Source organism: Aphelocoma coerulescens, chromosome 14 (assembly GCF_041296385.1).
Source record: "Aphelocoma coerulescens isolate FSJ_1873_10779 chromosome 14, UR_Acoe_1.0, whole genome shotgun sequence".
NCBI classification, from domain to species: domain Eukaryota; kingdom Metazoa; phylum Chordata; class Aves; order Passeriformes; family Corvidae; genus Aphelocoma; species Aphelocoma coerulescens.
This window is the reverse complement of record NC_091028.1, coordinates 13606011-13629237: the sequence shown is the minus strand read 5'-3', so window position 1 is coordinate 13629237 and position 23227 is coordinate 13606011. Positions and strand designations below refer to the sequence as shown.

The following is a 23227-nucleotide window of genomic DNA, read 5'->3' as shown; positions in this document are numbered from 1 at the left end:
AACTTCGGTGTGTGCTTTCTTTTGTGACTTGGGACCGCTTTCACTTCAAAGCGCTGATTGCTACGCACTCATTGCCACTAGTGTGGGACTTGGCTGGAAGTTACATATTGATTACTTCTTTTAGCAGAGCTCTTTGTTGGGTGAATGTAAAATCTGTGTTCTAATTAACTTGCTTTTTCTTGTATCCTTTTCTTGTATCTTCTAAAGATCTTGGTTTTTTTCTTGTATCTTTGGATCTGATTGTTTTTCTTAAATCACTTCAGTTTTCTAAAAACTAACTCCATAGTGTTTGGTAGTTCTTGTATTATGTATTCAGAACAAGTGTTGTGATGCCTATTTTGAGTTTTTTAGTATTAATATAGCAGATTGTTGCTGTTTTAATCTATTGAGCTTTTCCTGGTATTGAGTTATGAGATATATATTTGCTTCAAAATGCATCAGTGAGCCTGAGTTACTGGTTTAGCTAATTTTAAATTTTAAAAAATGATTGTTCATTAGGATGCAGTATGAGATTTGCCTTTCTATTCTCTCTGTATGGTGTTATTATGTATTGTGTATTAAAATACAGTATAGAGTTTGGACAATACTTGGCTACTTGCCAATAAAACAGAAGTTGCCAAGACTGTAACATTAAGAGATTACTGACTTAATACGCTTCCTTTTGTGTGCTCTAAAACTGTATGTTTCCATTTTCTGTTTGGGTTCATGGCTTTTTTTTTTAAAGCTATAGCCTAATGTCAGTAGTGTTGCAAAATGTGACGTGTTATATGTTGTTGAATTGCAATTTTTCCTGAATTTTATGAAAAACCATTGGTAAAATGTTGGTTAAATACAAGTGGGTTTTCTCTTTTCAAGAAAAGCATGCTGGACAATGAAAGGTGATTTATGTGCTTTGTATCCAGCAGCATTTCACCTCTATATTACTGAGTGGGTTTAGTTACCTCTGTGTTGCAAATGTACCTTAGAGATTGGCTGACATATTGTAACTCCTGTGTTATTCTTGTCCAAGATTCTTACCCAGTGAGAAAACAGTGGACAAGTAGAAAGAAGATGTAGAATGATAAATCCTGTTGGACATCTGGAGGATAGTTCATGATGACTTTGGTGGGGTTTATTTAGGGGACAGCTGAGTGTCTTGCTACATAAATGAAGACTTTTGAAAAACTGAGAAGTTGTGAAGGGGTTACACGTCCTGAAACTTTCCAGCTTGCCATTTTGCTGTGTTAGACTATTAGGCATAGGCATTTCTAAATGGATAGAGCTGGGTGTGATGAAGTTTAGTAACTAAATTAATGAAGGCAAGTATGGTTAAACTAGGTTGAAATAAATTCATTATAATTCTTCCTTATGTAGAAAAGGATTGGCACACCCTTTCTTTAAAATTGTGTGAGGCCCCAAATGTTAAAATAATGGGAGAAAACTACTTGTTACACTGACATGGCACTGCTTTCAGGGTGTCAAGAGAGTAAACTACAGTCTTTTGTGCAGACTCTTGCTGTGCCTCTGCTTGCTGTATATGTGCAGAATGACATCTGTTATTATAGCTCTTCCTACCCTGGGTCAAACAATATTTGAAGACTCTGAGGAAAGGGAGAATTGCTAATCAGAAATATTTTCATGTTGAAATTTGTTCCTTCTTACCCCTCACCTGTGTTTGTTTTGCTTATATTCTAATCTGGTTTATTCTGCCTGTGACAATTCAAGAGTCAAGAATCTTTTCTTTAAAGAAAGTGGCTTGGGATGTAGCCCTGCAGAAAGCAGTGCAGTGAAGCTTGATACCACAAAGCTATTAATAGAGTTGGCTATGAGTTATTAATAGAACTTACATTAATACTTACTGGGATCACTGTGTGTTCATAGCTGTAGTGCTTCTACTTTGTGCTTCTACTCCTCCAGCCCAAATCAGAAAAACATTTAACTGATATACCTAAATAGTCTTTATCCTCCTCCAAATGCAAGTCAAACTTGTGAATCTCACCTACTTGTCAACATATAATTTACACCCCACTCTTACGACTGATCTTTCCTTTTAGTCACCATCATCTTTTGAGTTGTGTTGTCAGTTTGGATGCCTTTAACACTTCTTCAAAAATATGGGTTAAATCAATAAGAATTTGGTTTGATTTTGTTTTTCTGTGTCAGAGCATTCAACTGGGATGTAATTTTCTACACAGTAATTGAATAAAATCTTTTGAGGTTTTTAAGTATGTTCTGGGACTGACTGAAGAAATAACTAAATAATTCGAGGTAGTGTCCTTGGTCACTTAATGTAAATAATGCCTCCTGGTTAGAAAGGCTGTGAATGTTTTTGTATGTCTGTGTCCATGTTAGATGTCTGTTCAGCTGTAGTTCTTTAGGTGTATTGCATGTGTCTAGTATCCTGAATAGTCAAGAACATCACTGCCCGTTTCATTCCAAGGGGTATTTATAAAAAAATTACACTTAAGGTCCTTCGGAGGAGCTATAGGAATGCTAAAATTGGCAGACCTCATTCTCATTCCACTTATAAATATATAACTTGAAAAATAACCCACTGAAGTCTAGGACATTCTTATTCTGTAGAAGCTCATGTGAAGGAGGTATCAAGAAGCTGGAAATGTAAGACTAGATTCAGTCTCCAGCTCTGCCAGCAGCCATGGGAGCTGTTTGCTGGGGGAAGGAACCAGAGTCTGCACTGTTTGCAGAGGTTATCCAGGAGTGTAGGCTAATTGCATCCCACCTTTAGGTGTTTCTTGGTTAGCTGTACATATTGCATAGGAGTACATCAATGCACAGGTTCATTTCTGGTCCTTGAAAGTGAAGGCAGTGGTTTTTTTATTTACTGTAGTCTTTTCTGTAGAAGAAAAAAGGCTGCATTCCAGAGCATGGAAAGTGAGATGGCAAGTTAGGAGACTTCTAGGTACTGTCTTGCTGATGCATAATGTGAAGAGAATTATTATCCTGCATAAGTGAGAGACAAGCCCCTTTTTGTTAAAGAGGAAAAGATTCCATGATGATTTGTTGGTTTTTTGGGGGTTTTTTGGTTGTTTTTTTTTTTAGATAGTGGAGCCCAACTTCAAGCTATTTATTCAACCCACATTGATATAAATGCTCATTGAGATACTTGGTAACAGCAAGTGTTTTATGAACAGAAACAAATTGAGGCTGGTCACAGCTGTCAGCTTGTTCTGTGTACTTTGTGTTCTTGTGAATTGAGTATCTGTAAGAAACGTGGGGTGAAGATGAGGAAAAGCAAATGCATAGTGGCAAGTGTAAATAGCAAAACTGAGTTCTGAAACAACTGTTTAGGGAGGGACTCAGTAGAAAACTTGTGGCTCTGACCCTTTATATAACAGTAGAATAACAGCAGGAGGAGCCACATTTAACCCATATTCTCACTTCACATCTGTCAGAGTATGAATCATCTATACTTAGCATTTTTGAAAATTGTAAAAATTAAATTCTTTAGTCTACAATTGGTTAGGTACATAAAGCATGTTATTTCTTCTCCCTCTCCCAGCCAAATGAAAGCAAGGATTAATAAGACTAATGCATTTAGTAATGTATGCTGAGTTTAAGTTGTGCTGGGGCTTCTGCCTTGCACAGGGTTGCACTGCACGTGCCAGCATTATCAGGGCAGACCAGGGAGATCCAGCACACAGAACCAGAGCCCTGCCATCAAGTCTGTGCTCCTCTGGGCAGTAGAAGCAGCTACTTCGGACAGACTCTGCTCTGGTCTGATGGGCTGAATGCCCAGCTGGTGCTGCAGCCATGAGATGTTTTCCTGCAGTGTGTTGTCTGGGCTATTTTTTTAGCCAAAAGAAATGCAGTTGACATGCTCTGACAGCCCCATCTTACGTGTTTTATGTTGCATTCTGGAGCAATGAAGAAACTCACTTCAAAAGCACCATCTTGTCAGAATTACGTCATTACTGTTAAGTGTAGCTTCAAGGCCTTCTGACTTAATTGTATGCCAAAATAATACAATACTTAGCATATTATTACTTTGTGATGTTCTGAGATCTTTAATGATTGTGTTACAAAGCTATTTCCATTAAATTGTTTTTACACAAATTTTATGGTAGCTGTTGATACATATTTTTTTTAAAGGGAAAGCTTCTATTTCAAATACAGGCTGCACAGTAGAATCTACTCATTCAGATCTAATTTACTTGTGTGTTTGTGTTTGGGGAGAAGGAGCTGCTGTCACAAACAATTCTTTGCTTATCTCTTCTTTTAAAAAAACAAATGGAACCCCCCGGAGTACTGAAGTGCTGTTACATCTCTGTATGTCCCTGTGGCCCAAGAAGGGACAGAGTCCTTACGAAAGCTGGCCTAGAGCACTTAGCATTTGGATGCTGTGGGTCACAGGGCTGAGCAGTTCTAGAACCTGACCTGCTGTGCAATGCCTGGTGCCAGCAGCCTCTTCTCACTTATATAACTGAATGTTTCCTTTGGTTGCAAGTATGAGTATTATTCTGCTTTAGGCTAAACTTCTGCTTTGGTAAATGTATTTCTTACAGACTCATCAGCTTTTAATCTGTTTGTGTTTGCCTTGTGTTGCTGCTTGTCTTCACAGTAAATTTTCATGGAAGCTCTGAGAGAATCACATGTTGAAATGTGGAGTACCTGGGTAATGATGTGAAGGTTATCTATGTGTAAACTTGCCTCTGTGGAGAAAAACAGATTAAAGTCTCTAAATATTTTTTGTTAGCTCAGAGTTAAATGTTTCTAATGGTTTGCATTAAATTAAGAAATGTTTTTAAACCACTTCTTTAAAAAAAGTAATGGTAGTTAAACTGAAGTAGCTGAAGTAGGGAAGTCTTTATGTATCTTAAACAGAGGAAGTTCCTACTTGTTGAGATGGAAATTCAGAGTAATGTGGCGTATGGATCTTTGGTTGTCAAAACAAGGACTTGGCAAACAGAAAATAGACAAAAATAGACTGAAAATTAATCTTTGCCTTGCAGCTTGGGAGTGTGCCATTTTTAATTTGCTGCTAGGCATGGTGAAGAAACTGTCATGAATGGCTTCCTCTCAAATTGGTCCCAAAAGCATGAGTGCTTGCTCTGGCTAAACTTCAGGCATTGTTTCCATGGTGCTTGTTTGTTTCTTTGATTTGCTTTCAGTTGTAGAATTCATAATATGAATTGCTTAGGAGAACCTTGAATATCTACATATATCTAAATTATTGGGGTTATTTGGTATGTCTCGTGGGGATTGTGCCATAACCCTGAATAAACTGCATTTAATGGAAACTTGGGCTAGCTTGAAGAGCTTGTTTGTTACCATTTTGAAAATTCCCCTAGTAACTTTGCCATTCTTACTTTACTGCAGTTCAAGTTATTCTTCATCTGCTTTGGATTTTGAGACTGAAAACAAAATAGATCCAGTGTTTGATTCACCCAGAATGTCACGGCGTAGTTTACGGTTGGCTGCTGGAGGATACAGTAAATCAGATGAAGGACAGAGTGATTCCCTTCATGACAGCTCTTATGCTGGAAACATGTCCTTCAGGGATCAATCTAAGTAAGCATTTTTAAGTCATCACAAGTAAATCCTGAGTCTTACTGTTAGAAAAAAAGAATGCAAAAAGGTTACCTAGAGGTCTTATTTTTCGTTCTCCATGTTTACTGCCGTACTTTGAAATTTGTGTTCAGTATGTGGTTTGCAATGACAATTTTTTTGTAAAATCTTTGTAAAATTAGAGGTGCTTGAAGGTGAGGACTTCCTTTTAAACCTTATTTGCTCTGTTTAGTCACATCAGTGTTGAAATGACTGTTAATTCATTCATTAATAAAGTGAGAAGTTAACAGAAATTTGTGTCTTTAGTGCTCTGTCTTACTTGCCTTTGCTTTGTTTCCTAGGGTGGTAAAGCAACGCAGAAGTATGAGCAAACAGTCTGGCAGTGGAAGACATGTGCCAAGGAAAAATCTGTCCAGCTCATCTATTTTTAGCCAGAGCAGTTTCAATAGCCATGCCAGTGATACATCAATGATATCCACTATATTGGATGAGTCTCTGATTCGAGAACAGACAGAAGTCGATCATTTCTGGGGTAGGCAATGATTGCTACTGCTTGTATCAAACTGTGCAAACTGGTTGGTTTGGTGCATATAAATTGATGATCCTTGTCCCACCTGCTGTCCATCCTGTCCCCAAACCTGTGTGCACTTGCACTTCTGCTGTAGGGGTCTTCTTGCTAAGATGCCCACTGGAAATTTGTGGTCCAGTGTGTAAACTTGATTTACTGGCATATCAAGATGTTGCACAGTCAAGTTAATACGGCAGCAAATATAAACAGTTTTGTGATGCAACACCATAATTATCTCCTATCATTGTTTTCTTCAAAATGTACATTGAGTACAAAATGTACATTATATTTAAAGAATGGTAAACATGTAACTTGTCTTTGAAAAGCCAAAGGAAAAGCATTCTTCTTTGTTTATAGGCAGTTTGTTTCTTTTTAACATACCTTAATGTGAAAGTTTCAAATTAGTGGCATTTCAGGATTTCCCAAAAGGGTTTTTGTGTGTGGCTAGCTGGTTTGGCTTTGCAAGTATATAAAAGTATATTTTCCTGGAATCTGCTCTCTTCAATGAAGAGAAAATATGAGAGTTGTCTACATAAAGTATTGTCTATGTGAAATATTGTGTAGAACCAGATCAACAATTTGTTATATCTTCCAATTCAGACTCTTTGTTTCTAGTCAGAATATTTGTGACCTTCCCAGAGTCCTAATGGGAAGAATTGTTTCAATCTTGGTAGAACCCATTCTAAATGTTAGATAACCTGGCTCTTAAAACAGAATTTTAAATACAGTAGTATCAAAGTAGTTACCAAGCAGCAGAAGCATTGTAAGCTTGTAATTAGCTGCTTTAAGGTCTCATGGGAGCTAAGTCAAGGTGCAGTTGGTATTCATGTTACTTTGCCTGCCCCTTCTGTGATGGGATGCTTTTCACAACTATTACTTCTATAATAAGGTCTGGATACATGTTTCTCTGATGGGCTGCAAAATATGTTAAATGCTAACCATAACGAGAATTTTTTTGAAGTCTTAGAATTAGTGGGACTTCTAACTTGAGTTTATGTCAGATATTGTAATTCAGTTCAGGTCGTCTTATATTTGGGACCAATTTCTTCTTTTTTCATTTGCAGGCCTCGATGAAGAAGGTGACCCCAAAGGTAACTACGCTTTGCTTTTCCTTCCACATCCCATGTAACAGCCACAGTGCTGGCAGTGCTGACACGGGTGTGTTGGTTGTTGTGCTGTTTCCAGGCAGTGACACCATGCTGCTGCAGGGGAACGGGGGCATAGCAGCAGCAGAGCTGCAGCCCACGCTGAACGGCTACACGTGCAGTGACTGCAGCATGCTGTCAGAGAGGAAGGAGGTCCTCACTGCCTACTCAGCTTCCCACGTGCCATCCTCCAGGATCTACACTAGGGACAGGAGCCAGAAACATGCATCTAGTAAGTTACTTTCTCTTGTGTTTTCTCTGCAATACAGTTCAGTTGGTTCATTTCAATGTTGTGTTATTTAAGCTTGTCCTACCCTGATAAACTTGCTAATAACTGAGTTCTAGAGATCAGCTTGTATGAAATACCTTTTTCTGTCTAAGTTGAAATTTTGTGTACTTGTCGGTTTCTTGTGTATAGTTATCTACTGATTTTCAGTGCTGCTGTAGGAATTAAACAGTTACAAAATGAAAGGGCTCTGGTATCTTAAGTTATAAAATTATTTGGCCAGCCAGCACTGATTGTAAGTCTCCTAATCTGACATCGGATCTATGTGGCTCTGTCTATGAAGTTTTTGGTCATGGCTTTTGGAGAGAAACTTCTTCTGTGCTTTTGCTTTTATAATTTTTTATCCCTTACATGATTTGAACTTTCAAGATTGACCAGAATTGTTATTTGGCAGTGCTTCTGCTATCTAGGGAATCTCTGAGAGGGCTTTCTACTTCCTGTTTAATTTTTTTCTCTTCTTTTAACCTTGCAGCTTTTTGTAGTGTTTATAAAAGCTAAATCTCAGCTACATGAAAAATTGAAGTCCAAAGGGAAAAACTGATTCCAAATAGTCACTCTAGCGACTACATTCCAAAAGCTTGAGAAGTTGAGTCTGTATAAATAAGATTCTGCCTTTCCAAGACAGTCTCCATTCAGTGGATTGTTTTCCTCCATCTCTTGCCTGTCTGCCTGCCTCTTGCACAGCATCTGGAGTTTCTTGATTACTGGTAGTCCTCAGTTACCGCAAAGGATTTGTCTCTTTAATGACCTTGAGCTAGAAAAGAACCAATTTTGGAATTCTGTAGATTTGTTAGTCTTGAATGGAGTTTGTTTTCAGTACAAGAAATCAGTTTGTTTGAGCTATATGATATGACTTCAAGTACATGAGTTAAGTATTTGTTTTTAGTTAGTGTCTAGCACAGAGTGGAATTCTTTTGACTTGTACAGTCAACTACTTAAAGTGGCACTGCATGAAAACTCTTTCTGTGCTCCTGAGTTTGTATTCACATGAGAGAATTTTACTCATCTTTGTACATTCCTTTGTACTTTAATCTAGAGGATTGGGTCAGGCTTTGGGGGTGTGTGGGTGAGGAAAGGCACACACAGTCATGGCAGGTTTTTGGCATCTGGCTGAGTCTAGGACAGCAGCAGTGGTGGATTGTGGTTTTGTTCCTGTACCTCTGGAGAAGGGTGTCTCTCTAGCACTTCAGGCAGACCACTGTAGAAGCTTCCTCTGATGTAAGAGCAGGGAAAGTGTTGAACAGTCTTCACTTTCAAATCCAGAATAACACTGCTAGTGTCTCTTTGGAACTGGGACCCCCAAAATCAGGATCAGCAGCTCACATCAGTGAGGAATCCTGAGTTCCATAAGCAGGGAGTTCAGTGCTCTTTAGAGTTCTGCATTCTCACTAAGCAAAGCTATTCCTGCTGAAGTTACAGATTTTGCCTTGAAGTCATTATCCAGGGTGTGTAGTTCTTACAAAAGCTTTGATGTGAAATCTAATACACCCAGACTTTTCAAACCACACTTGCTGAAGTTTAATACTCTTGGCTAAAAGCTTTCCCTGCTTCGTCCTCACTCTTACACAAGCTAATGATGACCAGGGAACAGAATTACATATTTCTGTGGATGAATAATTTGTATTCACACTGTTTTTTTCAATAGGAGGAACGTATTTCTACATGAGTAAGATTCTACGATTGGTCAAAAATACTGCAGCATCTTTTGCATCACTATTAGTGCAACTATTTCAAATGGTTTTGCTGAAGCTGGGTTATGAATATAAAGGTACTTTTTCAGTTGTCTTCCTTGGTCTCCAAACAAACACAGAGCGTGTGTATTGGCTTTTCTTTCTTATGGACTTCATCTTTGGCACTATGGTGATCTTCTATAGTCTTTTGGCTGGCTCCTCTCTTTCTCAGTTTTTATTATTACCTCACTTGTGCTACACTTTTCGTACCTTTCCTCTGTTTTCTCAAGATTCCTTTATACAAGATCCACATGTTGATTTTTACTAGAAAGTGGTAGAGAGTAACTTTTTAATTGAGAAACTTGATTTTTAAAAACTATGGTGATAGTGTCAAATTCTAATTTTTCAATGTCTTTAGGTCTCTCTTATCACCCTTAAATCTGCTGTGAACTTAAAGCTTGTTTAGATCTGTCTTGCAAAACTCAAACTGCTCTCATCACTCTGCACTACTTTAGAGCACATCTTGTTTTCCCTAAAAACATTCATTTCTTCTTTGGTGCTTTCTTTTCTATTATACCTGCTCTACAAGTGAAGTTAAATTGCCATAGACAGAAGGTAACTGATTTTTGCATGTGAGTAGAACTTTGCTCTCTTTCTTCTCTCTGCTCAGAGCCTTATAATTGCTAATGCTTTCTTCTCCTTCATGTAACAAGTTTGTTAAAATCAGCACAAATATGTAATGAATGGTTGACCCATTTGATGGAATGTTGGGAGCAGGGTCTTACTGAATGAGGGTTGGTTGGGGTTTGAGGTTTTTTTGGTTTTGTTTTCTTTGTTTTGGGGGTTTTTTGGTTTTTGGTTTTTTTGTTTTGGTTTTTTTAACAAGCTTTGCTATCTGTAAAGAAGCAGAAAGATTTCTTTGAACCAATAGGCCCCCTGATATTTAAAGACAAAAGAATAAAATTGCACAGAGTAGGCTTCTTCTTCAGTCATTTTTCAGGTTTTCTGTGAGTAACCTGACTTTAATAGTGAACCAAGGCAGTTTAGCTAAAATCTGTGTATATGAAAGCTTTGAATTTGAGAATTAGATTCCATGTGTGCTTTTTGGATGTGTTGCAGCTCACTCAGACTACTGTGGGAGCATGAATGTAAAGGAGTTCTACAGAGAAGATCGTCATCTTGGTGTGAATGAGGAATCAATATGTAAGTACAGTGATTAATGTTGTCTCAGCCTTGGGCTCTACTCCAGGTTGTTGCTGTAATAGTGGTATCAGACAGCCCCTAACACTATGGAAGCTACAAAGTAAATATTTGGTTTGCAACTTAGGTGTAGGGAGGGATGGTGATCCCCTGGTGTACTGTAGTCTTTCCCCCAGCAAGTTTCCTTCCCCTGAAGTTTGCTTAGCAGTTCTTGGGTTGATAGCTGATGATGTGAGATAGACTTGTTCCAGTTATCTTGTGACAATCTTGACTTGATCCTGGCTTTATCCCATTAATCAACTGTTACCACAACCAACAGGTGATGACTGTAAGGGGAAGAAACATCTTGAAATATACACCACAGACCACATGCAATCCTCATGGGCTAAAAGGGTAGCAAGGACCATTTGGCACACCTTTTCTTCTGCAGGTTGACTTGGACATTTTTGTTTGCTTTTATCTTGCATCGCAATCTCAAAATGTTAATCATATGTGCTTTGTGTTTGGGGTTTTTTTCCTTCCTTCATCTATCAAAGTAGGGTAAAAATGTGCCTAGACAACTAACTTCCTTAACACCTCTTCTGTCTGACTTCTTGCTCTGATTGATTGCTCTTCTTTTGTGCGTGGCAGGCTGCTTACCTATTAGTGAAAACAAGGTGTAGGGTAATATGCACCTCATGTTAAAAGGAACAAGTCAGATTGTTAATTTATTGCACTTCAGGGAGATCTGTATGCTTGATAGGTTGAAAAGCTGACTTTAAATGAAAGCAAGGTATGAGATACTCGTATGAAGATTATCTTAATAAAAGGGTTTTAACATTTTATTTTTGTTCTAGTGATAGTCAATTTTTACAGGAATCTTATGTAGGGATAGAATCTACCCTGTGAGATGAGCGCTCCCTAGCTTGAATGACAGAGGCATCAAGGATCTGTTGAGTGCTCTTTATACAGCAAAGGAAAATGATTTGAGACACTTCAGTCACCTAAATGATTTGCAAAACATTGGGTTGGTATATCTATAATCCCTCAGATTAACCCAGACATATCTGCTAATCTAAAAATGTAGGATTATTTTCTAGACATATACTGTGTAGTTTGTTCTGTAGAAAGATTGGTCCTAGTCTTGGACATAGTAATTGTTGGCCTCAGCAGGCTTTAAGTTACAGCATTTTCTTACAGTGCATTTATTACAGTGCATATTGCAGGGTGGGGGTGTTCGGTGGTGGCAGTTTTGTTCTCTTTAAGAGATACAAAACTGTTGTACTGAACATCCTTGGGAACACACAGCTTAATGAAAATTGACTGCTTGTAACTTTCAGTAGGGAATATTTTCTATCAGTATTTCCTAGACATCACTGGAATTTTAAATTTTTAATTGTTCTTGCTTCTCAACAGTAACCCAGATAATGAACTTGATACGTAATTTTGAACAAATAAGATGCTTTTAATGTTATGATGTTCTTAAAGCTTGCTTTTATGGTAGTACTCTTGCTATCCTCTGCTACACTTTGCATGGCATTGTTAGATAAACGTGTTACAAAATGTAAACTTTGATTTTGGAAAAAATTACATTCTAATGGCACAGATGGTGTTCATTCTGTTTATCTCTGTCCATGAGAATTCAGTTTCTAAACTGTCTTGGTTTTACTTTACTTCATATTTATTAGTGGCTTGCTTTGCTTTAAAGTAGTGGAGAACCAAGTTTGAGATTACTGAAAGGTATGGTTTAAAATTCTGCAGAACATGGAATGGGCAGGGGGCTGAGTGTGTTTACTGCATGTACTGAAGAGAACCTTCATCTCCTTTGTGTCTGTTACCACATGGAGTTAATTTGTTGCAATCCAGGTTACTTTATGCTTCACGTGTTGCGGTCAGTGGGAGCAACGGGATGGCTTGTGTCGCAGAAGGTGTTGTCCCTACTTTGGCTGGCCCTTCTTTCTCCAGGTTACTATTCCAATCCCTGTGTGTGTGCATTGCCTGTTCCTTTTGGCAGACTAGGGGACTGCAGGGACTTGCACTAATTCAGCCGTGCTTGTGCTGTAGCTTTTGTATCTTGAAATGCATGTGCTACTTCATTGACCAAAATACGCTTAATGAGAGGGTGTGTTTCTGTTCACAGGCATAACAGGAGACTAACCAGACTGTTTCATGAGGGAATGAGTATGTGAATAGCACTGAGTATGGGCTGTCAGGCATAATGGGGTGTGTTTGGTTTGGCAGTCACTTCCTATACTGGTATTCCTCTTACAAAAACTGCTGCTGCTAACCTGTGCATTTCCTAGAGCATACTGAGGTCTCCAGTGTGTGACAACTTGTGTTCAGACATTAATACTGAATTTCCAGCGAGGTAGCATTGTCATAACAAATGAGCACTTCATCTCCTTGCATGGCTGTCGATCTTGTTGAGTAGCTGATGTTACAGTGCTGTCATACTTGTGATATCTAGCTGTTAATAAGCTGCATGCATTGCCTTATCCATGCATTTCTCCACTCTGCAAAGCGTTGTTGGCCACAGCTGCGTGTCCCTCTGCTTGGTTTCTTTGAACATGTGCTGCAGTAATTACATTTCACACTCCCACCTTTTGTCTTCTAGGGAGGGCAGCTTCTGGCATGTTCAGGTTGCTTAGAACTGGGTGGTATCAACTTGTTACTCTGATGTCTTTGCTCAAGGTGTTTCTTGTAAGAAGGTGTGTATCCTTTGAAATTATTGTTTCGTGAGCAAGTTATTTACCCAGTTATAATATAAAAATTAATTATGGTAAATGTATTCTTTCTTGTAAACTTCCCTCTCTTTCTCTAGATGCCTTCCAAAGAACTACAGGTGGTTACTGTTTCTTATCCCACTCCTGTTTCTACTAGGTATGTCAATTGTTCACTTACAATACAGATCAGTGTGTGTACTACAGCTGTTCCAAAATAACATTTTTTAGTTGATTTATGAAGAAGATGCAGAAGTGAAAAAAAGCAAGTTTGTTTGTGAACAGGGCAGTAATTCAAGCTTACAGGGTACTGACAAGTCAGCGAGCTTTCTCCTTGTCCTGAAAGTAATATCATTGATTTAATTGCATAGAGCTCTTTAGAAAGAGTGGTTGAGTAAGTAAATGCACTGAAGTCCTTTCTTCTTTTCCTCCCATCGTAGGAGTAGCAATGAAAGAGTAGGCTGTGTACTGATTGCTTTGTCAGTCTCTATAAAAGTGTGGTTAAGTTTTTACAAACTCATCCTGTCTTTCCTTTGCTCTAGACCATGTTTTAATTGCTTAAGATACTGCTGACTTTAGGCTGGTTAGTAGACAGTGTTCCAGGCCAGCTGTCAACTTTGAAATTAAACAAATTAAGTTTGAAGTATTTACCAGAAGTGCTGAGCCATTTCTGAAAAGCAGTTTCATGGTTTTGTGAGTCTTACAAATTTGCAGCTATTTTGTGGAGAAGATGAAGCTGCTTGGAAACCTACATTGGGGATTCAAAGTCCTCTGTACAAGGGTGATCAAGGAAAGAATTTACCCTGTGTAGAAAAAGTTGCTACTTCCCACTAAGATATTGCAAAAATAAGTGTAATCTTGTGAAATGCTATTTTATTTCCATGGAAGCCAAAGTTTCCTCCAACTTTTATTAGCTCTTTTGCAATGTCATATGTAGTAAGTGTATAATGCAACATATTTTCTGTGGAGATAAAAAGCAGCACTTGCATCTGCCTTCAGAAAATGTGGCCTGTCTTAATCAGCAAATGTGATCAAGGTGCCAGGGAAGCAGTAGAATCAAGTTTAAGCTTGTACTGTGATTTATCTAAGTGCAAGTTCTCTGCCTCACAACTGTGTGAGTGGGACTGATGGATGTTCCCCAATATTTTTGAGTGTTTGATTTAAAAATGTCAAAGCTGACTCATGGTGATTTTTGTTTAGACTTGTAGTAGTGTCCATTGTGTGGCACCTACCTTGCAAACTGAAGGTAGCTGTGTCCTTAAAAAGACCATTTGTAGATGTAAGCAGTTGGAAGGGAGGATTCTTTTGAACACGTGTTGCTTTTTGTTTCTGTTCTAGGAATGTGGTTCTGGGGGCTTAATGGCTTCATTTCATTATTACCTCCATTGAACTGGACAAGAATTGACAGAATACTGAAAACAGATGATTCTGTTCATGTTCCTGAACCACAACATGATTCTTTTCATTCTGTGCAACCTCCAAAGGTGAGGGAGAACAGTCTAGGGAAAAACTTGCATATATTTAAGACCTCTTAACTCCCATGTCTTCAGTATTTTTTCAATAACTACTTATTCCACAAGAGTAATGTAAATAAGTGTCTTGATTTTTTTTTTTATATATTAAAGCATTATCTTTATACTTCAGGATACCATAAATATCTTTGACTTTGGTCGCATAAGTGAGCTGGAAAAGCAAATGGCCTTCATGTCTGACAGATGCCATGACCATAACAAAGAATATAACAAAGTGATGAGCCTACTCCAGAATCTTCAAGATCAGGTTGCCACGATGAGTGACAGAAGTGAAACATTGAACTTAATAAAAAATGTCATGAGTCAGTATCTTGAAGATATGAAATTGGAGGAGAAGGTAAGACAGTCAGTTATTGATGTTTCCTGATACTGGCTGAAGTTTTACTAATGCAATTTGACTGGAGGATTCTTTCTCTGCTCTAGAAATAACCAATAGGTAGTAAAGGCCAGGGAGTAGTTGAGGGCATTTGTTCCTCCTTTGTTACTGCTGACAAAGGATTGATTGCAGACAGGTGGCCTAAAGTACATTCCTACGTTGCTGAAAAGCTGCTGGATTTATCCTGTTTCCATACAGATAAAGAAGACTATAGGAAGGGCTAGTGACAAAGCAGGGGTTTTGTGGTAAACTTCCTGTGTAGGGCCCCTACTACAGCTGAATCAGACTTCTGGATTTATTACAGATTCTGAAATTTCTCACACTGCCTGCAGGATAAATCACTTAAACATTCACAGAATGGAATGAAAATTACACTTTGCAGAAGATATCAGTTATGGTATTTGTACTCCAAAAGAAAATACACCCCCTTTTTCTTCCCTCTTTTTAAGACTGACTTCCTGGCTTTACATAAAGAACATGAGTTGCGCATCCAGACGCTGGAAGACCTTCTTAGAAAACTCTCTGCTGAATCCAAGGTATTGAAAGTGGGCTTTGATGACTTGTTCTAATTGTAACCTGTTGATAAAACAGAGTAAGTTTTTTTATTTGCTGTCCCAAACAGCAGTCTGGCTGTTACAGTTCCCTAAGTCTCAAAACTTGTTTGTGTTTTTGCTCCCCCTTCTTGGAGAGAGTTTCATTCCAAGTTTAAAAATTATTCCCTTGACCAGTGAGGCAGGTTCTATTTGGAATGAAACATATTATACAGAGGCACAAACATTGTGAGCACAGTCCTGTACAGATCGTGCTAAAATTTATTTTCATATAACATTCTTTATTCTCTTTCTGTCACTTGAGTTTCTTTGTCTCTGATAAAACTTAACTTTTGTATTTTTTAGGACATCCAGAAGGAGCTTGACATAGCCAAATCAAAAACAGTGAGGTATAAGCACTTTTCAAATATATTTTGCTTTTTCACTCCTGATGGCAGCTGACAGTGATTTGTGTGTTGTTCTTCCCAATATAACAATCCTTATCTTGTATCAGTTAACTGACCCTGAGAGTTTGTATTGTCAGTAAGAGCACTTCTGTCTTGTACTGCATTTCAGCTGTGATGCTGAACATCAGCACAGGACCCTCCTCTGGTGTGAGGGCAACCCTACAACACTTTCACATAGTGGAGGAGAATGAGGGACTTCTCTTCCTGTTACAAATGCATTAGAATTTTCCTTCAGATCACTTAGTGAAATATACAGTAACTGCTTTTGATGGGCTTTATATGTAAATTCTTAAATTGTATCAATTCTAATGTTTGTCTCTGTTTTTTGGCTTATTTGCTGAATTGCCATTTAAATTAGAATGAAATGTAAAGTGGCTTTAGAATGATGGATGAGACCTTTTTTCCATAGCACTCACTGGAGACTGATCTGTATTGAGCATATATGAGCTGCTGTTTGTAACTCAGCCCTGCCTCTGGAGTTACTCTGGTTTGAGTGAGGTAGCCTGAAACTTGCTCTAACCAGTGGCAACCTCACACAAATAAAGTTTGATTGGTTTGTCAGAAGCCCTTAAATTCCCCAAAGTCTGTATGAGTTACCAGCTTGTCAGCCTGGTAATAATCTGAATTCATCACTGCTGGATTTTTCCATAACTTCAGAATACTTTGCTTTGAATACATTAATTCTAAGGATGCCTTAAGTAACATCTTCAAAGAGCTGCAAGTTCTGTGTGTATTGTGGTGAGCAGTTGAGGTAGGAAAGCACTTTCTATTAGACAAGTATATTCTCACACCTTTGGAATTTGATGGAATGATTCCAACTGCTCTTTCCTAATGATTGACTCCTTGTTTTTGTCAGAGATGATGATCAATATAGTCTACTTATGTCCAAAATTAAAAAGCTAGAACTAGAGCTGTCTCATACAAAATCGGAGCTGTTATCTGGGCAAAGTGAGAAGACGAGTTGTGAGAAAATGGATGTCATTCATGAAAAAGTAGGTTCTGCAACTTTTCTAACTGTCCCAGTAAAATTTGGTATTACTTGGTTTTGTTTACTAACTTTCTTGAAATGCACTGCAATCAATAACATGGGGATAGTATTAATCTTAGAGAATAGCAGTGTTCTGTGTTAGGGTTACTGTGAATTTTTCTGTTAGTGCCTAACACTTGAGCACACAGGAGTTCATGGCTTGTTTTCTACAATGGCAGGGGTTTGCTTGTAAGTCATGATATAGTAGCAGTTCTCTGTACAGTTCTTTGCTGTTGATGTATTTTGTTAACCCATGCAAATATGGAAAAGAAACTTATGTAAAAGTGAGTTAGGTTTGTTATCTGAGAGTTGCTGTTAAAAGAATTTTAAGTTCTTTTGAAGCCTTTTAAAAGGTCTGACTGGAATGTAGCCAACAAAATACTACAGTATTGATACAAGATTATCAACTTTGACTTAAATACTGACTTGTGATAAAACTCAAATATGGTGTAGCTATGTGCCTACTTTATATTTATATATATATTTGTAAAAACTAATAATTATAATTGTTAATGGCTTCTACTAGGTAGATACCCAGGTCAAAGAATCTGTCAAGCTACTGCTTTTTGGTGATCATCAAGAAGACTTTCCTGAATCACTTCTCCAGTGGCTTACCTCCAATTTTGTGAGCAAAAGCGATCTACAGACTTTGCTGCGGGATCTTGAGTTGCAGATCCTCAAAAATATTACTCTCCATATGTCTATAACAAACCAAAAAGTAACATCTGAAGTAGTCACAAACGCTGTGACCAATGCAGGGATTTCTGGAATCACAGAAGCGGTGAGTGAGTTTTAAGGTCTCAAAAGTTCAACTGAAACTGGAAAGAGTTATTTCACGGGCATTTTGTGGAGCATAACTGTCAACATAAATGTTAATGGTTTTAGGAGATGTCAGGAACATCAACTGAAATGAGGAGAGCTGCACAAAAAACGCTTTATTGAGTGTATTCTTACAGCATTGATTGTTGCCTGTTGTGAACATTTGCATTTTTTCGAAGTGTGTTATCTTGAAAATTGAAGAATTCCCAAGAAACAAGTATACCAAAGAAATGCAGCTCAGGGTCTTGGGAAGAATTTAAAGAAAGCAGCAGTCAAGATGCAGTATGAATTTGTATTCTAAGACAGACAACTGTGCATTAAAAGTGGCCTCTGTCTTAAAAGAGGCTTTCAAAGACTTGTGATGAAGTGCAGCATCTCAGAAAGATGCTTATGACTTCACAGATATGTAGATATAAATTATTGTATCACTTGATCTTATTAAAACATTTCTCCTTCCATTGTCTTGTATGTGTACACCTATAGCAAGCACAGATTATTGTAAATAATGCACTGAAACTCTACTCTCAAGACAAGACTGGGATGGTGGATTTCGCCTTGGAATCTGGAGGTAAGTAGTGGAGGAAACACCATTTTTACTATTCATTCTTTTAGGAGTATTTACTAGAAATCTTAAAATTAAAAGAGCGTTTTCGTGTGTTGCCTGATCATCAGATCAGTGCAGTCTGTGATGGTGTTTACAGGGCTGTACATCAGCCTAGGTGTGCATGGACAGGGATAGAATAGTTCTCAACATGTCTACAACTGGATAAGAAAGAAATGAAAAACCTTTAACCTGTTCTTAAAATAACACTGTACATGATAGAAGCATTGTATCCCCAGAAAATTATTAAATCTTAACAATATCTGCTTTATATAAATCTCTGCCTTAATTATTCATTCCTTCTTGAAGACTTTTATTTCTGCTAACCTGATCTATCTTTTTTGAGGTGGCAGCATACTGAGTACTCGCTGTTCTGAAACCTACGAGACCAAGACAGCATTAATTAGCCTCTTTGGAATTCCTCTGTGGTACTTCTCTCAGTCTCCCAGAGTGGTGATTCAGGTAATTAAAGGCCAAGTAAACAAATGCAGCAAATGTTATTTTGTGTTAGTGGTTTGGATGGCTCTTTGGGTGCTGGTTGTATCTCTGTAAAATATTGGAGGTTCTCTGAACTATGTTCCCAAGAGTGGGATTCTTCTGGTAGTCCCTGGACACAGCCCTACTCTAGCAAAATTAAGACTCACAGGAAGCTTGGGTGGTGCACTGGACTTGTGCAAAGTGTGAGGGCTGGGAGGGTTCTTGTTGAGAAGTCATCTCTAAGGTAGGTCTTCAAAACACCACAGGGGGCTCAGGTGGATGTGGTGTCTTCCTGAAGAGTTCCACCAAGGAGATTATTCCTGCCCCTTACTGTCTAAGACTGTCCCTAAGAATTCAGAATTAATTACAACTCTTTATTCCTCTTTATTTTAAAAAATTATGAAATACTTGTAGCATTGTTTGTTGTTGTGTCCCACCTTGTTCTCTTCACCTTCCTTCTGTACAGCCGGACATGTATCCAGGAAACTGCTGGGCTTTCAAAGGATCACAGGGCTATCTTGTGGTGAGACTTTCCATGAAGATCTATCCAACTGCCTTTACATTGGAGCACATACCAAAAACTCTTTCACCAACAGGAAATATCACCAGTGCTCCTAGGAATTTTTCAGTATATGTAAGTCTGTCTCTGAATTTAAGTTGATGTTTGTACATAGAATATTTGTGTTACATACCTTGGAAAATAGTAACTTGAGGGAGGACAGCTAAGAAGATGATAAACTGTTTCACTCATTGGTCTTAAAATGAGGTGGTCTTTAGGAGCTTTGAGAGTAGGAATAAGAAGTGTTGCAACTAATTTTGGGTGAGTTATTTCTTTACTCTTGCCTTAGAGAGTAGTAAACACTTTTGGAGGGAGATAATGTTTTTTTAGTTGGTCTAGTTCTTTCATACAGTTTGTTTCATTTTCCCTCCTGTTCTTCCTCTCTACACTGACTACCCCTCCCATTTTGTCTCTGCACCTTATCTGTTATGTGCCTTAAATAATTTTTTAAATTCATTTTACCCAGCACCACAGTTGTGTAGGCAGGATTTTGGAGCAGAAGAGACCACAGGCTACATCAGAGTGTAGTTAGAATGGCTGAGAACTTTGTCAGGCTTTTCTAAATGCTTGAACAGTCACCTGCAAACATCTGAGTCTTGACATGGACCTGGATGTTCTCTCATTGTTTGTCCTGAGCAGTATTGTATAATGCAGTAGGGGTTTAGCCATGGAAATTAAGGGGTTTGACCATGAAAACACGTAAGCAGCACAACTATTTACAGCGCAGGAAACAGGAGTACAAGCTGTACTTGGACTTTAAATTACATGGGAAACATTCTGGTCCTGGCTTTACAGACCTCCAAGTGCTGTCTCTTGATATCTGCTATGTAGACATGCTTCTAGGTTGGGTTTGATTGGAAATATGATGGAAGCAAAAATGTTTATCTCGTTACAGGGTCTGGATGATGAATATCAAGAAGAAGGCAAGCTTCTAGGAGAGTATGTCTATGATCAAGAAGGAGAACCACTGCAGATGTTTCCAGTGATGGTAAGTCTGGATTGTAAGATTTAAAGTGTCAGAAGAAAGTTACTTTTATTTTCTACGCTTGTGTGCAATGAGCAGCAAAGGGCAAAGGCCTTGTTCTTATTTGGGTGCTGTAGAACCTGGGGTAGAAAGTATCTACCTCTGCCTCACCATCTACAGCCCAAATAGCTGAGAGGGGGAGGAAGGCTTGTTGCCATCTGGACACAAATGATCAGAAGTTGCTAAACATGGGAAGAGTCTGTTCTATGCTGCTTCAGACTCACAAATACTTATAAGGCATGGAAGGTTCTGTTCAAAGGAACAGAAAATTCCCAAGGTGTAACTTACTTATTAATGACTGTTGGTACTTGCAGGAACCTAAGAAAGCTTCAGTTGCAGCTGTTTATACCAGATCCCTGACACTGGTTTGTGTGTTTGCTTTTTCCTTCTCCAGGAGAAAAATGAAGACGCATTCCAAATAGTGGAGCTGAGGATTTTCTCTAACTGGGGCCATGCAGAGTACACCTGCCTTTATCGGTTCAGAGTGCACGGGAAACCTGCCGAGTAATCCACACTACAGCTGGGGGTGGCTGCTTTGTACATTTTGTTCCTAATCTGTATATACTGGGAAGCCTACAACACTGGACTCTGTAAAGGACGAGGATGCAAGATACACACTGCAGAACTATTGATCCTCTGATAAAGGCAGAAGACTGTCAGCAGAAATGTATAAACCCTAATTTTTATTTGCTCTAAGGCTCAGCTTGTAATTGCCAGTTCGCTTCATATTTCTGTGTCCATGCTGAGAGAAATAATGCATGCAAACAGCTCTGGTTCATAAAGCCCAGTTGGCAAACAGGTAACACGTATTTTATTACAAATGAATGTATAGGTTTTTTTTAAAGAATAAACCACACTTTCTGCAACTAGGAATCTGTTCTTTTTTAATCCAGGACTTTACTGCATCCTTTTGCTAGCTTGGCACCATAAGCCAAAAACTGTGGTACATTTTGAACACCGACTGTGGCTAAAGGTGTCCTTCAGTTGACAGTTGGTTTTGACCTTTTTGGTGGATCCAAAAGGGCTTCTTTGCTACATGTTGAATATAGTAACTACTACTGTCAGGGAAAGCTAACACAACCAAAACCAGTTTAAACACCAGCGACTGAGAATGCTTTACTGTAATTTGTGGCCGTGAATTGCTCTAAAAGTCAGGGATAACTTTAAGTAACTGAAGTTATTTTAAGGGTTTTTTACCATGGCAACTCGGCCAGTTTGTTCTTTTTTTAGTGTCAATTCCAAATCGACCTTGATGTACTGACTGACTGGCTCAGAGCTGATTGCTCAGTAACCTGCTAAATTGCTCAGTAAACACTGCTACACAGCAGTTGAACTACCTTAGTTTGTCAAAAGTGATCTCTTTGGGACAAGATTTCCTTAGACTGGTTGATTGTTACACTCCATAAATGTTGTACTGTGAGAATTCAGTGTGTGGAAAACAAGCCTGAAGTAATTCTTGCTGCGTCACATTTACAAGAGGGACTCGAGCTCAGCGCTGCTGTGTGCAAACACGGGCATTCCTCATCCTCCCCACAAGCCTTAGTCGGGTACCAGATGAGTAGAGTTGCTCTTGGAAACAACATTTCCACGTAGAACAAGATGAAACTGCTTATTGCTCCCTTTAGCCTTGCTGCTTTGAAGATCCTTTTTGGAAAAGATTCCTGAAATTTACTTGTATGCAGAATTTTTATCTTGCTGTTCTAGTGCGTTTTGTAGTTCCACAGAACTGTTACCACATGGACCTGCTGACTGGTTTTCTGAATTGAGTTACGTATGTTGCACAACAGTCCTCGAATGTTCAAAATACAAAAAGTCTCCATGTGAAGAACTGTTTTTCACTCGACCTAGAGACAGAACCTATGGCCTACGCAGAGGAGTAGATGACATATGTACAGGTGTTTTCATATTATAGGTTACCTATTTAAAATTAGAATTATCCTGTATAAATTGAAATTAGGTAGCTGGGGGGGAATATTTTGAATAACACTAACTTATTTTTTAAAAAGCAAGATAGGACTTTGTGCAATGTATTTTTGTAAATGCTTTTCAAAATGTCTGTTATTCTTTGCTGCCTCCAAACTGACAAGATGCTATTGAGATGTTTAAATAAAGAGTTTTAATTTTTGAAAGTGCATGTAATACTTGAAGCAAGAAATAAAGCCTCTTTTCTGTATTATTTTTTTTTTATCAGCTGCTTAAATAAGTGAGGAAAGATTGTGATTTTAAAATTTCTCCGAGCTGCGGCAGGGGTGAGGAGATTTCACTCGGGCTTTTACAAGGGGCAGGGTCACAAAGCTTTAAGGGGCAGGTCCAGGAGCAGCGCGTGGTTGGTAGGTAAACATCACAGATGGAGATGTGGAAGAAAGGCACAGTTGGGTCGCTGCCGGATGACTTTCAGCTGTCTGCAGGCTGGGGGGGGGGGGGGGGGGGGTGGTTTAATTCCTGTTCCCTCAGCCCTGCCTGTATCCCTGAGCCAGTCTTACTGGCTGCGCTCCATCAACCCTTCCTTGCTATCTATTTTTTATTATTATCCTGCAGTTTCCTGTGCTGCTGTGCGCTCCAGCTCCGCCCGTGTCCCGGCTCCGCTTCCCGGGCTTCCTCCAACGCCGTTACCGCTCCGCCCGCCCGCGGGGCAGCTCGGGACGCCGCGCGCAGCCGCGCGGGATGAGCCTCGCGGGCCGCCGTCCGAACGGGCGGAAGCCGGGCAGCGGGGTGCCCGGGCTGGGTGCGCATGCGCCAGCC

At 38.9% G+C, this 23227-nt stretch overlaps 1 protein-coding gene across 13 annotated transcripts in view; it reads left to right on the top strand.

The window, feature by feature from the left end:
- SUN1 (Sad1 and UNC84 domain containing 1) overlaps positions 1-22658 on the top strand; it is a 33793-nt gene extending 11135 nt beyond the window's left edge. For 9 of the 13 annotated variants that reach the window (XM_069030205.1, XM_069030212.1, XM_069030204.1 and 6 more), the window contains 21 exons: positions 5317-5508; positions 5847-6037; positions 7138-7164; positions 7259-7450; positions 9150-9272; positions 10294-10377; positions 10694-10804; positions 12220-12318; positions 12968-13061; positions 13175-13233; positions 14412-14557; positions 14718-14942; positions 15431-15517; positions 15878-15921; positions 16835-16974; positions 17536-17786; positions 18308-18392; positions 18772-18887; positions 19369-19536; positions 20357-20449; positions 20880-22658. In XM_069030205.1, coding sequence (XP_068886306.1) covers positions 5317-5508; positions 5847-6037; positions 7138-7164; positions 7259-7450; positions 9150-9272; positions 10294-10377; positions 10694-10804; positions 12220-12318; positions 12968-13061; positions 13175-13233; positions 14412-14557; positions 14718-14942; positions 15431-15517; positions 15878-15921; positions 16835-16974; positions 17536-17786; positions 18308-18392; positions 18772-18887; positions 19369-19536; positions 20357-20449; positions 20880-20993 — 2641 coding nt within the window. In that variant the 3' untranslated portion in view covers positions 20994-22658. The remainder of the gene's footprint in view (positions 1-5316; positions 5509-5846; positions 6038-7137; positions 7165-7258; positions 7451-9149; positions 9273-10293; positions 10378-10693; positions 10805-12219; positions 12319-12967; positions 13062-13174; positions 13234-14411; positions 14558-14717; positions 14943-15430; positions 15518-15877; positions 15922-16834; positions 16975-17535; positions 17787-18307; positions 18393-18771; positions 18888-19368; positions 19537-20356; positions 20450-20879) is intronic. The other 4 variants (XM_069030210.1, XM_069030209.1, XM_069030208.1 and 1 more) reach the window with 4 other exon arrangements.
- Positions 22659-23227: the final 569 nt, after the last annotated feature.